Genomic DNA, 16099 nt, shown 5'->3' with positions numbered 1-16099 from the left:
GATTCCTTCTCCCAGGGTGCAGCACCCTGCATTTATCTACATTGAACCCCATTCTATTCTCATCTGCCCACTTCTATAGTCTGTCTAAATCTATTTGCAGCCTCTCTCTCCCTTCAAGTGTGTCCACCTCTCCCCACATCTTAGTGTCATCAGCAAACTTGGACAGCGTGCTTTCCACCCCCTTGTCCAAGTTGCTGATGAAGATGTTAAACAGTGCGGGCCCGAGGACCGAGCCCTGGGGTACCCCACTGCTCACATCTTGCCAGACCAAGCAAGAGATAAAAGCCATCTGGGCTTTTCCAGCACACAATTTCAATTTTGCATTATTGTTTTTCAAAGTTCTTTTCGAAAATGAGCACATACAAAATAGCATAGTTATGTGCCTCTCCCCCAAGGAAAATAAGAGCAAGCTTGCCTATCATTTACTAGCATGGTAAAGCTACATGATAGACAGCTCTTGAAGACAGGTGATTTAGAATCCTCCACAATAAACAGTAGGCAGATGAGAAAAAGACAAAGAAAATAAGACTTATGAACAAACAGGCAAAAAAACCCCCAAGTCTAATTTTGCTAACACTGAGAAGTAAACTGAAGCTACATCGCATGGTTAAGAGGAAAATGAGCAAAGCAGGTGTTACATTTCTCAACTCTGATGTAAGGAAAGATGTCTTCAGTAGGTTGGTTCTAGCTTTTAAACTCTTACTTATCATGGCCAACAGCTGCAGCGCCACCCCTGCCTCTCACAGCCACACACATGCACATGTGCATACCACCCCTCTCCCCCACCTCCCCAGGTACTACAGCTGAAAAAGAATATGGTCTTGTATGCCTGGGACAAATAAGCCTGTTTAGAGTAAAGCCTGAGGGCAAGTCGCACCATATCTTGAACAGAGATGGGCTTACTGACAGAGAAGTCTATGTTATTATACTATATGCAAGTTACTTTACCTTTACCTGCAAAGTTTCCATATTATAAAATTAGAAAAGCTGGACAATAACCTGTTGCTTTGCAAGCATTGGAAGAATAATGTCTGCTATTTGCCGGGACAGCCTTTTCCATTTGTCTTCATTCTCTTTGTGACACTGCTGCAGTACTAGGATGAACATCTCCAGCACCTGAAAAAAAAAATCAGCAAAGGGACAAATCAATAAAAATGCCACGCACTTTATTTAAATATTACAACTAGAAGAAAACAAAACAAATTATGAGATGTTTCAGAAAGGTGATTTATCATGTTAAATCTTAAAACCCTAGAAAGAGAATACATGACTGGGGAGAATAAACTACAAAACAGTGAAAAGGTTCTGGATGACATTAAAAAAAAAAAAAAAACACCTTCCTCCATTATTAGATTATGATAAAATAACCATTTCTAGTATCTTTTACATACTGTACTTAAAAAAAATAAAAGCAGTAGAGCTCAACCTACAGTCAGTTCAAGACAGGTCTGGCTCTCTGGGCCATGTCATTCAGCCCATGTCATGGTGGGCAGGCAGTGGTGGGATCCCACGTGAGATGGCAGGGGTGTGGTAACAGCTTTAACTGATGAGGCTCCTTAAACCATGGCAATTCTCATTGTAACTGCTCCCCCCCCTCAAATATCTGGATCCGTGTGTTTGGGCTGCAGGGTCAGTCTGCAGCCAGATCTGACATGCAACATCCAGCCCAATCTGGCTCATTGGTCTTACAGGTTGATTACTATTGAATTAAGAGCAATTGTTCTGCTTTTTAAATCCATGGTTCTTCTCAAGTAGTTACTCCAACAGTAAGACAGTGGGAGATGTAAAGGCATGATTAAGCAGCAAAAAAACCCAAACAAAAACAAAAAAACCAGATATATGGTTGGGGACTCTTCACATATCAGAAGGGGATCTGGCTCTCACCTCTTACATCCTCAACTGTATTAATGTTTACAGTGCTAATCATTTCACATTCTGAACGGACATTTTCTCATTACATGAAATTGCTCTAAACACTTTATTACTCAAGATGAAAATTAAGAGTAATGGCAAAGTACAATCCAACTGCAGAAACTAAATCTCTACCTGAACCCTGGCATATTTCTAGCAAATTCTATACCTGAACTACATTAGAAAGAGTTCTCTTTCCAACTCTTCTCAAAAAAGGTACACTGATCATTAACATGTACAAGAGCAACATTCCAAAACTAGATGAATTTCAACTATAAAAAGTGGTAGGGCAGGGTGGCACCTTGGAGGATATTAATTTAATTTCAGAGAGGTAAGAGCTTTTGTAGCCAATCTACTTCAGTCAATCTCAGCCTCCTTAAACTCAAATGCCTGCTCTTATGTTTCACTCATTTTGTGACTACAGAAACATAATAGAGCAATTACTCTGTGGCAAATAACTCAAAAACAATGCAACATGTCACTACAGATAGAAGGGACTTGGGGGTCAGGATTGACCACAAGATGAACATGAGCCTTCAGTGTGATGCTGCGGCTAGTAAAGCGAGCAAAAAGCTGGCTTGCATCCATTGATGCTTCTCAAGTAAATCCCGGGATGTCATTCTCCCATTGTACTTGGCCTTGGTGAGGCCGCAGCTGGAGTACTGCATCCAGTTTTGGGCTCTGCAATTCAAAGGGATGTGGAGAAGCTTGAGAGGGTACAGAGGAGAGCCACACGCATGACCAGAGGTCAGGAAAACAGACCTTAACATGAGCGGCTGAGAGCCATGGGGCTCTTCAGCCTGGAAAAGCACAGGGGTGATCTGGTGGCCACCTATAAGTTTATTGGGGTGCTCATCAGGATCTGGGGGAGCATCTGTTCACCAGAGCACCCTAAGGGATGACAAGACTGAACAGTCACAAACTGCGCTGCGATCGATTCACGCTGGACATAAGAAATAACTTCTTCACTGTCCGAGCCCCCAAGGTTTGAAATAGACTGCCACTGAAGGTGGTTCAAGCACCCACTTTGAATGCCTTCAAGACACATTTGGATGCTTATCTTGCTGGGATCCTATGATCCCTGCTGACTTCCTCCCCCTGGGGCAGGGGGCTGGACTAGATGATCGTGGCACCCTGGTTAAGAATCACTAGTTTAATTCCACTACATGCTATGAACAAATTACCATATTTACCTGAATCCAAGATATCCCTGATTTAAGATGACCACCCAATTATTAGTTTTCCATGTACAGAATTTAAGTTTGTTATAATTTTCCACGTATAGACTAACTGGAGGATTTTCTTAAATTCGTCCCCACCAGAACTGCAGCAGGGAAAGTAGTGGAGCATCAGGGAGCAGGTGATGGGAGAGGCAGTAAAAGGAGCAGTGGGGGACAGGTGGTAGGGGGCAGGTTATGTGGAAAGGCAGCAGTTTAGAAGAAAGTGGGGGGGGTCAGACATCTTGCCCCTGCTGCTTATCCCCCACCTTGTGCCTGCCCCCTCTTCTGTCTCCACCTTGTACCTGCCCTACTACTGTTCCCCCCTCCACAACCTGCCCCCTCCCCATCTGCCTCCTCCATCCTTGAAACCTCTTGCCCCTCCCTAGCCATTTACCTTTGCTCCATGCTAGCAAGTGCCATTCTCACTCCAGCCTGGGGCATGGAGCATGGCCCCAGTCAAAAAACTGCATACTTTACCCTACTGTGTCAGAAAACTTCCAATACAATACCCAACTACTGAGGATTCATGCAGAATAGAGCAAAGGTTGCTGAAAGATTTTTAGTATGGCTAGCCTAAACTATAATACATACCATAAATCATACACAATACTAGGTTTGTCTTTATCCTCTTATCTCACCTGATGGTATTGGATGAGTCTCAGTAACATTGACACTACCACTTCTTTCTGTGTTTCTAGTTCTTTTCCAGCATCAGCTTTATTTGCTCCTCTTAATACAAAGAGATCATGGACAATGGGTTGCAGAGCTGGTATAGCTAAAAAGAAAAATATTCACAAATTTCATATTTCAGTAGTATACACAAAAGGTGCAACAGAAAATTCTAGTCCTTTGACTCCCGCACAACTTTTCTGCTATTAGTGGTCAACACGCTAGTGACAAGCTACTATAAATGCCTGGGGAAAGAAAAAAAAAACCTATGTAAGTACTATAACTCTTGTTCCTGAATTCTTATTAAAGAAGAAACCAAGTTGCAGGCATATCTGGCCATTACTGCTAGTATTAAATGCGTTTTAGAAAGGTGCACCTTTTCTCAGGACAATCTACACAAGCTTCCCCAAAATCTCTAGAATAAGGTTTTCCATACTCTTTTTCCAAAAGTAAGAAACATTTTTGTGGTAATTTACTATTCAAGTAACAAGCAAGCCCTAAATAAACAGCATTCTTGTTTTTTATAACTGTTTTTTAGTCATTTCAAATCAGATTCCTAAAAAACCTCTACGTACCTTAAGAAGAAATTATGTATTTCAATAGCTTTTACATTATATTATGTGTATACACACACATTAAATAAATTTATTTGTTTTATAGACAGACAGCTAGACAGACACACACTCTATAAATGTGTAATTTTACAAAGATTTGAAGAAAAACATTTAAATCCAATTTCTAATCTGCCTTTGTCCTGCTTGCTTTGTATTGTACAGAGCTGACAAAAGAATTGTATTGAATATCTAATAGGCAATACCCTTGCAACAAACTAAGAGCTACCTGTTTAAACCAAACATTAAGACAGATACTATTAAATTCAAAGAATTTATGAGAAAGTAAGAGACAATAAACAAGTACTTGGTAGAACAAGACAGATGATACACAAGACTCTCCCTCACTGCTCAAGCATGCTGTAAATTTATTAACTCCTTGTACTTAAAGTAATTCAAGTAGAAATTGCCAATTACATATAAATGTGACAAGTATATTTGCTTCTAATAAAAGTTATTTTTAAAGAGTTACACCAATACTATTTTATTATGTGAAAAAGTTTTAAGAGTACAACAATAAAACTAAGCAAAAATGTTTTCTGGACTGATCAGTATACACCCAGATTTCCTTAGCACGTTGTGTTTAATTATTAGTGAATTAGCATCAGTTCCACTATTTTATTTTTTAACTTACCATGTGTAACAGCTTTCCTTCCACTGGCCATGATACCATCACATAGCTGAATGATCTTTGGAATTCCTATTATCTGCTTAGAGTGATACCGCTCATAAGACAATAATACCAAGAAGAAAAAGATATTAGGAATAATTGCTTCAGACTCCCTTGAAAAAAAAAAAAAAGAAAAGAAAAGAAAAGAAAAGAAAAGGTGTCAATACACAAAACCTTTTATTTGATACATACAAGCAAGCCCTACTCAGAAGAATAATCATCATTTATGGTTTTATATAAAGATCATGAACAGTCTGTTTATGTATTCAATTGTTTGTACCTCTTAAAAAATAGTATTTAAAAATTATTTTTCTGAATTTCTCAATAGTAGTTCAGTTACTAAAAAGTTCATTCATATAAATACCAGAACTAATGCATGTGTGCGCACAATCAGTCCCGCGTCCACTGCCGATGCACAGATCTGGGTGGGACATGTGCCCCACCCTATGCATCATCTATGTCGCCCCCACCACACAGACTTACCTGTGGCGAACTGCTCTCCAGGCTGCCTGGCCGTGACATGCATGTGTGCACTCTTATGCACATGGTGCCCCACCCCCGTCGGATCGCCCTCCTCCCACACCCCTCAGCCCCAAACAGCCCCTTGCAGGCTGGAACTCTGCTAGCCTGCAAGCGGAAACCCACAGTTTCCCATGTTTTTCTCCTTTAAAGGAGAATCCACTTTTTAAATTTGTTGATCCATTTTTAAACTTTGTTTGCAACCCTTTCCTATATTGCAATCCACTTTTGAGTCGTGACCCATGGGTTGCAAAACTCTGTCTTAGAAGCATCGTAGAAATATGTAGTAACCTGTGATCTGTACTGTAGATGCCAGGGTAGATTTGCACCTTGTAGACTAAATGAATGTAAAACAAGAGACCTCTCTCTATACAACAGATGACACAGTAATGCAAACCGCATCAAGTCACACAAAGTACAGCTTTGTATAGTACTTCACATCATATTTATGAATATTATTTGCCAAACTGATATCCCATACCTGAACTGTCCTACTTCAATGTATTCAAACTGCTTTAGCACAAATCCAATGAACACCTACAAAGGATAGAAGCAAGCATCAAGAACTGCATACAGCAAACAAAAATAGGTCTCACTAATTTCTATCTAAAAGCACTAAGGAAAAAACATAAGGAAACTGAAAAGCACCAGTTTGCACAGGGCCCTGGGACATGTCTTGAAGACACAGTCCTACACAAGTATCTACGTAATGCTTTTTCCTTTATAACAAAAAATCTTTTAGTGGAGTCAGCTCTGCTACTTATTAACATAGCGTTTACAAGCTAAGCTCCAAATAGGAAAATTCTGTGAACCAGAAGAGACCCAAGCATTTTCAGTGGTTAAATCATCAACTTTATCTATTTCAACTAAATAGAAAGTAATACTGATGACCATTTTTTTCTTTGTGTATTTACAACACATACTTGTTTATCAAAGTTAATTTCATGCAATCATTTGGTGTTATCTACTTGCCATTCCCTCTCTGAAGTTTGATAAAATGTTTATAAATTAATGTTTTTGGAGATTTAAAAAACATTCACCCATTTACTACTGTATGATAGCCAGAAAGTGAACTTGATGAGAAAGATCATAAAAATTTTCACAAGGTGAAGATTTCATAAAATTCCATCATAAATCCCTGTTTTTGAAAATGATGCTCCTATTGATAGGACAAGTATTATGCATCTTCCTTTAAATAATTAAACATTTTAACTTAGCAATGACCCTTTAATCTACTAAAAACTGGCAAAAATGAAAGGAGTAACTAACCTGATCTGAATCTAGAAGACAGTAGTTAACACGTAGTTGAACCAGTTGTGCAAGCAGGTCTAAAACCTGCCTCTGCAGCTGTACAGATGTTGTTGTAGTGTACTGCTTTAAAGCTTTTATGACAAGAGGTTCAAATAAGCGGATGTGATTGTGAATAGCATTCTATAAAAAAGAAGAAAATAAAAGGTTAAAAGGCACCTCTCATTTTTATAGTATTCCAATTCAAAGTGAAACTGCTGAATAACTAAATTTGGATGGAAAGGAAAAAAAAAATGTATACATTTTAAATTACCTTGTCAGCACGATGTTTTGTTACACTTGAAATGCTAGTTTTCAGTTGTGTTGAAACTTTCTGCAGTACATCAAACCATCTATCAAAACAGAGTAGAACAAAAGAAAAAGCTTGAGAAGCTTCACATGCACACATTTTGTTTACCATTAAAGTTGCAAGTATTTTGGAGAACATAGGCATATACATGCTTCCCAATTTTCATCTGCAAGACATACTGTACATCAAGGGTAACTGTAATACATAAATGCACTTCCCTACTTTGTTCCAACAACATTTGCAGCCTGTTCTGCACAACCTGCCTACCTAGGAGTGAGAAAAAAAAATTATTCCTTTGCCTTTCTGCTCAGGCCAGTAACAAAAACACCAATATGTGAACAATAAAAGCTATCTTAAATATGAATAATTATTACCCTACTATAATATAAACAAATATAAAACTAATATCATATTATATCATTACAAAACCTAATGTTCTAGTGCAACTAATTCATGAAGTACTTCTGTGCTACCCAAAATCCAAGATTATACCAGAGCTCAAGTTAACAAACCCAATGATAAGGTATACCACTTTAAATACAATAGAAAAGTGACAGCTTTTGACAACTGATCATCATTCTGAAATTTCAATGTGAAAAACTAATTTAAGTATTTCACAAGAGTTCAGTACTCTTAACTATATTAGGATTTACTACATTCCATGGAAACAAAAGCTCACATTAATCCACTATACCACAAAGGAAAACAACAAAGTTACCCTGAGGCATCGTGTTCCTGCTCAGCCTGTACCATGTTCCTTAGACTAGCATCAGCAAGTGCCTGCGTAAAGTGTGTATAAGGTGCCATGAAGCAATAATGATAGAGGCCAGGCCTTAAATTTGAAGAGCCTAAGCGCTGAGCTTTGCCTTGAGATTTGCTGGGGTTGGAAGACAAGCCATCGTATTGAGATGCCAAGTTTGTCCCAAATAAAGTCTTCAGCAACTAAGGAAAAGTTTTGGGGAAAAAAATAGTTAGCATTTCTGGAACAGTATAGCTTTAGTCCCATCCTCCCAGAAATCATTTTATGAATGAAACTGTCACATTGCAGTATTAATTTTTTTCCAACTGTGCAAGAAAAAGGCTGAAAGTACCATTAAAAGTACAGAAAAAAAATGCACAATTTTTTCTTGCAGACATGAAAACAGTTTAAGTTAATAATCCCCAAATCTTTAAACCAATGAAGCGATCAGTTAAAACAAGATATCCCTCCCCTCCCTTCTCAACTCTATTCCTTCCCATGGTTTTAAAATAATCGAGACATAAAATTATTCTGATCTTGTACAAGCCTAAAAGCTAAACTTAACTTTTCTAAACTGAAATAGGCCTTTGGCTAAAGTACGTTCCCAACCTAAGTATGTATCTACATTAATTTTGGTAACCCAAACTAACAAAACTGGAATCTGTTCTTATTTTAAATGTGGTTTCCGGTAATTGTTAAATCTGCTTTTCACCCAGCTAAACGGAGGAACTTCATAGATTGTAAGGCTGGAAGGGACCTCGGAAGATCGGGTCCAGCCCACTGCACCAAGCAGGGAAGATAACTAGGGGTCACGTGACCCCAGCGAGGTGACTGTCTAGTCTCATGGCACATCTTACAGGACACGACAGCTGTTTAGAAAAACTATTCTAAAGGCAGAAGGATCTCCAAAACAAAATTACATACAGCATCAATGAAAGCAACCTAAAAAGATCTACTTTATACTCCACTGCAAGTTCTCTCAAAAGTAGTTTCCCTCCCACTATCTTCCTTAGGAAGAAAGTAGTGAACAGAGTGCACCATCCAAAATAATTCTCCCCAAAATGCCAATAAAAATTACTCCTTACTTGTTGCACACAAACTGTTGCCATCATTGGTTCTCTACTGAAGCAGGATTTCAAATACCCCAAAATCTCTTCAACACACTAAAAAAAAAATGTTAAAGGAAAAAGAAAACCAGTAATGTAATCATATTTCCCAGGACAAAACACTGTAAAAAATGTAATATATTTTGAGGCCAGATACACAGACTTAGGTTCCAGAAAGTGGGCTTACATCCAAAACATGCTCAACAGCTACCAAATCCTGAAGGCCTCAAAACTCACAAAGCACCCCTCCCTAAGCTGAAGGACACTTAACATTCCCCATGTATTGTCCAGGAAGTTAAACTAACTATGAGACTCAATTACAGTCCAGGGGACAGATGCCTGCAATTCCCTGTTGTGCACATGCCCAAGACTTCACAATATGAGCAATTAGGCACCCAACTCCTGCCCAAGCCCCACTAAGACCCATAAACTAGGCAGAGTAGCACTTGTGTCTCCTTGGTTCCTGCTCTAAGGAGACACAAGCACTTGTTTTTTATCCCATGAACTCTTAACATAAAAGTTTAAAAACAATCCAAGGACTCATGATTACAGCAGGGGTAAGCCACCCCTGGCACGTGCCAGAGCATAGCACACAAGGCCATTTTGCTCAGCATGCCACAGCTGGCCCGGGCTCTGGGCAATTGCCACCACCGAGCACAGGCTGCTCACAGCAGGCAGCTGGGAGGCTGTAAGCCCCGCTACAAGCACCCCGGTTTCCATGGCTGGCAGCAGCTGCCAAGAGCCCAGGCTGGCTGTGGCAGGCAGCCAGGAGGCTGCAAACTGTTTCACTGAGCTCCGTGGCAGCCGCAGCTACATGCACACATCTGGGCATATGGCAGGGGAAGGGCCAGGGTTGTGGTGCCCTTCCTGGGCAGTCTTCTTGGAGGCATGCCCGCACCCACAGCTACTATGGAGCCTGGCTGGGGCTCCAGAGCCCAGTGAAGCCGTCTGCAGCCTCCTGGCTGCTTTCCACCACTGGCCTGGGCTCTGGGCAGCTGCAGCAGGCAGGCTACAGACACAGCTGCATTGGGCTCTAGAGTCCTGGCAGCAGCTCTGTGCCAGCAACAACTGCATGCATGCCTTGGCCCAGTGTGGAGAAGCAGCTGGGGCAGCACAACCCCGGTCCCTCCCCCACGGTCCACCTGGAGGTGTGCGTGCAACCGCTGCCAGCAGTGAGGATCACATCCCACACAGCCCCTCGGCAGGCTGCCCCTGAAAAGCCAAGTCAAGGCATGGGTCAAGGTTGGGGTGTTTTTGGCACTCTGGCTAAAAATGCTGCCAACCCCTGGACTACAAGATGGCCTCTCCCCTTAGATGAATGCCCTTGCTTGCTGCCCACCAACTACTGCCATCATTGATTCTTCAGGCTAGCCAGGCTCTCTTGCTTACTGTGTTTTCTAAAGCAGAAACAAAAAAACCCACACCCCTTCACATAAGAGAGACACCTTGTTTTGGAAAGGCAGTACGAAGGAAAAAAGATTTTTCCAGAGCCATGGCCAGAGGCCGCATGGAACAGGAAGAGAATCTACTCTTCTGTGTCTCTCTCTCTCCTTCCAAGCTCCACAGCTCAAGCTTCAACCTCATTGTAGCCACTGCTAACTGGCAGCAGCTTTTGGCTGAGCAGCTGTGACAGGGTTCAAGCTTGAGCAGTGGAACTTGCAAGGAAAGAGTGACTAGCCTAAGCAGCAGGCATCACCCCTCCTGCATGCAGCTGGGAAGGGGGGAAAGAAAGCACAACTCCAAAAAGAAAAAAAGAGCTTCTTTGCTGAAAACATGCATGACAACTTTGGATGGCTAATTTTGTAGGCAAAGGTGCATGAGGTATCAGAGGAAATACAATGTTCTTCTGGCCCTAAGACTTGCATTTCTTCTTGCAAACTACAACTTCAACAAAAGGCTTGAAGCTGAGTGGTCAAGCAACTCTCCCAGAAGGTGGAAGAAGTAGATCTGAACCCTGCCAGATTAAGGAAGGCCTGTAACCCTCGTTCCCCACTGTCCAGGTGATTACTACTTAAGTTAATATATAATAAGGTTGTCCAACCAAGTACCAGCCCTTGCTCCTTCTGTAGCACTTACATTTTCAGCAGAGTGAGACCTGCTCAGAGCCTTCAAAGAACACTTGTAGGTGTCTGCCCTTGAGAAGCCTGGGTCTTTGACTCAGCCCTTTAAGTTCTAGCATGGCAGGAGTTCAAGCACTCCCCCTTCTGTAGGGTAGCTCTAGATGGCAGCTTCTCAGCACACAAGTTTTTGTATCACAGCTCCTTTAGAAACAGCCAACTCTCCCAATGTGCTGTATGAAGATGAAAACCTAAGCACCTCACTTTTGATTCTATTCCAATGATCAGACACCTGAAAGTTAGGCACTGTGACCTGTGAAGCCACAAACACCTTTTACAAGGCTTTACAGAAGACCCAACTAGTTTAACTCAGTTAAAACAAGGAGAGAAAATATCATACTAAAAGGAAGCTTCCCGATTTTCTACACTTAATGGGATTACAGTATATAACAATTATGTAAGTATAAGTGAGAATGACAGGGACAAAAAAAAAAGTCACTGTATTACCCTTAAATTATCCAAAATTGTTCATCTTTTTTTACTACCTGACAACACAGCAAGCCTACTGACAGCATTTAATTAGTTAAGCCACATTCCTTCATTATGGTTCACTTACTATGCTACCCAGCATACTAACAATTAAACACTTACAAAATCATCATGACTTTCAAAGGCAAAGGCAGTGTCCTTGGAACGATGATCAGAAATTTTAGAAATATTAATTCCACCTACGTGACACTTAGTTTGGACAAACAACAATTTTCATACTCAGCTATAGCACGTACATGAAGTTCATGATGACAAAAGTGAACTCATGCATTTTGTGACAAGTGGAGACACCAGGTGATTTTGTGCCCCAGTGTCTCTTCAGTTCTTTTGCTTGACATGTGAGCAAGTTTTGATTCTTGGGAAGATAGGTTGTTGTGGTGCTAGTCTTCGGTTCATCTATGGAGTAGTATCCACTACCCTCCAAATATTACAAATGTGCCTAATTTCTGAAGCTAAACTACACACCTTTCCAATGTCTTGAAGAGTTGCAAGTTCCAAAATTTGAGAGAGGACATCCAAAGCAGATCGCAGGAAACATCCGAACTTTTCATTAGTGTTCTGAAGATCCAGTGTGACCTTGGCAGAAAGTGAGAAAGTGAGGAAAACCAAAGACTTCTACCTAACAAGTTTATTGTATAAAAGGTAGATATTAAAGGAAGGCAAGATGGGTGTTGGGACAGAGCAGTCTTTGGCCCCCACTAATGCTATTCAGTCAGCAACTGTCATTTGTAAGAGCTCTTCAGTCGATTCAAGAATGGCTCTCAAACATTTTTAGTCCAATTATTCCTTTCATCTGCATAGCACTGCCCAAAAGTAATGTTCAGCTCCCTAACTATACGGGTGGTTCAACAAAAGATATCACCAAGAAAATCTTGCACAGTTCCTGGACTATCATGGCTACAACACTGGTACTCTGCTGGCACTTCTGTGCACTTATCACTGTCCCTTTACCTGCAATTAACAGCAGGAAGGCATTTACTGTACCTGAGCTGCTCAGCAGTAACTGTGCCCTGTACAAATTCTCACCCTGGGATGAGAGTCAAGCCAGGGCAGTTTATCCCCAAATGAAATGGGGGCCAGTTATCCTGGTGCAGCTTTCACTTACTGTGGGGTAGAAGCAGACATATGAACAGTCACTAGAGTCTGCTGACATGGTAAACTGCCACCCCAATACCTTTACCTGTGGCCACAGATAGTAACAACCGCCTTATGGTAAGCGCAAGTTAAACCAGAGCAACCTAACCCTAGTTCAGGTGTAAACAGCCTCCACTCGTTTCAACAACAGGCAAGATCTCAGGGACAGTTATGATGGAGCTGTGGTGCAGCAGTCAGTCCCTCCTACTCCTCCCTCTCCTCATTAACTGCAGGTTCAGGTGAATTAGGAGCTTTGAGCTGTTTATGACCCCATCTGTAATTGTAGTGGCTGGGTTGCAAGCAGCAGCCAAACATTGTTAAAAGCTTGCTGACACTCGCCTTAGAACAGTGACTGATGACAGGAAGGGTGCCACAGAGACTCTTCCCAAAGGCCATTCAAAGCTATTTCCAGCTGTTCAGCATATGACCTTATGGAGATCTAAATCTTTCCCTCAAAGTTTCAGTACTCTTTTCTCCACCTGCCTCCTGAGATTTCTCCAGCTGAGGATCCTTTACATCTTTATAGGAGACTCAAGGGACAAGCAGAACCCCAAAAAGATGCTCCTGGACAAATCCGAGTGCACAAGGCATGTATGTACCCATACTGAGAAATAAACTTCATACTTCAAGATGAAAGAAAAGTAAAGTTACTGTCTGGTAACACTAGCCAAAAAATGTTTACTGTTGTATTTTACATACCACATTTACCCACATGACATTGCCTTGTACCTTATAGTTAGCATGCGTAGCTTTTAAGACATCATATAACTTGAGATATGATGGAAGATGATAGAAACTGCCCAGCAAGGATGATTTGCTTGTTGGAGCAGGTCCTGGAGTATCAGTTTGCCTAGCAGCTTTTTAAAGAAAAGGAAAGTTATTTAGATAGACCACCATAATACAACAGTAAGTTAACTTTGAAATGCATGGTAAAATGATTTAATATGCACATCCAAGTTACTAGAAAAAATATGTCTGTCCAAATGATTCATTCTTATAAAACAGTAACTAGCTTTCATGAAAATTAGTGACAATAATCCAAGAGAGACCCAAGGAGGACTTACTTGGGTTCCTTAAAGTTATTCTAAAAGAAGAATTTATTTTGCTCCTTTTAAAATATCTAAAGAAAATCCTTAAAGCTTTTATATTCACTTTAAATTTAGATTTTTGCTTTCCATGAGCACCCAATATCTGTGCTCAAAAGAACAGCAAAGCAAGCATTCAGCTTCAATCACTGGAGTATGAAGACAAATATTTTCATTTTTAGTTTTAGACTTCAAATCAGCAACAGCACTGGTAAGAACAGCAAGAGGCAGAAATCCACACTGCTTGCAAATGGATGGATTTTTTATGATTCTCTACAAAAAATATTTTAACCATTTCCCAATCCACGCAAACCTCTTCACAATTAACACTGGCATTCCACGGTATGTTGAGTTACACAACTAAGATTTTCTTCCTAGTCCACCATGCATACACATAAACAGACATGTACATCTGTCAATCTCCATACCTGGATTAGTTTCACTACCCTTTTTAGGACTCATCGGTACAGATGTCTGTTCAACTGAATCTCTCTCTTTCCCTTTCCGCCGAATTGGACTTAGAGAAGGTGGGTTTGTGAGAGAAGGTAATGCTGCCTAAAATATAAATATTTGGCAGTGTGAGAGTCATCTTCTAAACACTTTATTTTTCCAAACTCAGAATACATATACAGGCATACACTCTTTAATTACTCCTGCCTATATGCAACAATTAATTGCATGTAAAAATCTCACTTGTTTTATGGAGCCAAGACATGCCTTTTTTGAAGAGAAGGAAAGCTGGGAACGCTAAACAAAAGAGTGATTACCAGAAGTTTCTTTCAAGTGCAAGTAAAGGAACACAAGAAAACCCATATCCCTAACATTTAGGAAGAAGCCAGGAGTTAAACAAGGCAGCCTTAAGAGTACGTAGTTCAGACTCAAAATTTAGCCTTGATTAAAAGAAACGTAGTGACTTTTTCAAACATTATAAAATAAAGCTATTCTGCATATCCATGGAACACAAATAGCCTCTCTTTAGACAAAATTAGTTTGTGGTGCATAATATGCCAGCTGGACAGATCAAAAGTACCACATAACTGTGTCGAATGAATATATTAGCCCAATGCTCAGTTCCATATATTGGTTTCACTGGGTAGGGACCTACCTAAAATTGCAATGCAGCAGCATCTTTAATTTCGCTCTTTTAGCTGCACGCCCTGCACCCTCCCCACTGAGTGGCTGATGCAATTAATGTCAAGGTTTTTACCTTTCAGCCACTCAGCAAGGGGGGGGGGGGGGCACAGTGAAAAGAGTGAGATTGAAGGCACCACTGCACTGCAAGCTTCCACCGCAATTCAGGTAGGTCCCCATCTATGGGTCTAGGTCAAAGTCTTTGCTCAAGTACTGAAAACCTTTAATAAATTAATTCTAATTACTTAAAAGATCATTTATTTATTCTCATATAAATATGAAAAGAGTGCTACCAGAAGAATGAAAATGTCTGTGAATAAGGAAGGCTTGTGAGTGTAGTAGGCAGAATTCACACAAAAGACGTGAATGTACTTTACCATTTTTGCATTTGATTTTGAAAGCAGCAAACTCATTTCTTTGACTTTCCACTCTCTCAATCTTTTCTTCCATACACACAAATAAATTAAAAAACCCAGTAATCTAACTGAGCCATTCCTCAAAGAGGCAGATAAAAAAAGAAAGGACTTATTTAAAAGGTCTTTTCAAAATGTAGAAATACTATTGGAATAAATTTATGAAGGAGAAGAGCACATTAAAAGGGATAGGTAATTAAAAATCCTATTCAGGGAGCTTCAAGAACAGGACTGATAATATTGCCAGAATATATGCACTCATGAAACAGGCTAGAGGTAGAAGGATATTTCCCATAAGGAGAAAAAGTAGTTTAAAAATGTCTAAAACGACACCACAAACAATGTACAATTCAACAATGTTACTAACACAGAAGACATTTTCTAGGTCCCTACCAATGTTACAGGCAACCCCCACTTAACACGGTGTCGATTAGCACTATTTTGCTATAGCACTCACGTAAAATGGATACCTAATTCCACCGAGCACTCGGCCAGTTTTGCTACAGCGCTCAGTGGAATCAAGGAGTTTCGGCAAGAGGGTGGGGCAGCAGAAGCGTAGGCCCAGGCTGGCATGTGGTACCAAAGCAGGTAGGGGGGTGGGGAAGAGAAGCGGTGGCAAAGGAGGGGAGGAGCAAGAGACCTGCACCGGTGCCTGTGGCCAGGGCTGCACCCACAGCGGAGCAACAGG

The 16099-nt window shown here is 40.7% G+C and overlaps 1 protein-coding gene across 4 annotated transcripts in view; it reads right to left on the bottom strand.

Annotated features, from left to right (window-relative positions):
* HTT (huntingtin) overlaps nt 1-16099 on the bottom strand; it is a 214677-nt gene that overhangs the window by 101881 nt on the left and 96697 nt on the right. For all 4 annotated transcript variants that reach the window (XM_019526059.1, XM_019526060.1, XM_019526061.1 and 1 more), the window contains 11 exons: nt 14296-14422; nt 13512-13639; nt 12114-12224; nt 9022-9099; nt 7916-8139; nt 7162-7240; nt 6870-7031; nt 6082-6137; nt 5046-5194; nt 3770-3906; nt 1000-1116 (listed from right to left, as the gene is read on the bottom strand). In XM_019526059.1, the coding sequence (XP_019381604.1) occupies nt 1000-1116; nt 3770-3906; nt 5046-5194; nt 6082-6137; nt 6870-7031; nt 7162-7240; nt 7916-8139; nt 9022-9099; nt 12114-12224; nt 13512-13639; nt 14296-14422 (1368 nt within the window). The remainder of the gene's footprint in view (nt 1-999; nt 1117-3769; nt 3907-5045; nt 5195-6081; nt 6138-6869; nt 7032-7161; nt 7241-7915; nt 8140-9021; nt 9100-12113; nt 12225-13511; nt 13640-14295; nt 14423-16099) is intronic.

The sequence above is a fragment of the Gavialis gangeticus genome, unplaced genomic scaffold, assembly GCF_001723915.1.
Source record: "Gavialis gangeticus isolate Ggan-Ray unplaced genomic scaffold, GavGan_comp1, whole genome shotgun sequence".
In the NCBI taxonomy this organism is placed as follows: domain Eukaryota; kingdom Metazoa; phylum Chordata; order Crocodylia; family Gavialidae; genus Gavialis; species Gavialis gangeticus.
This window is presented reverse-complemented; position numbering and strand designations above follow the sequence as displayed.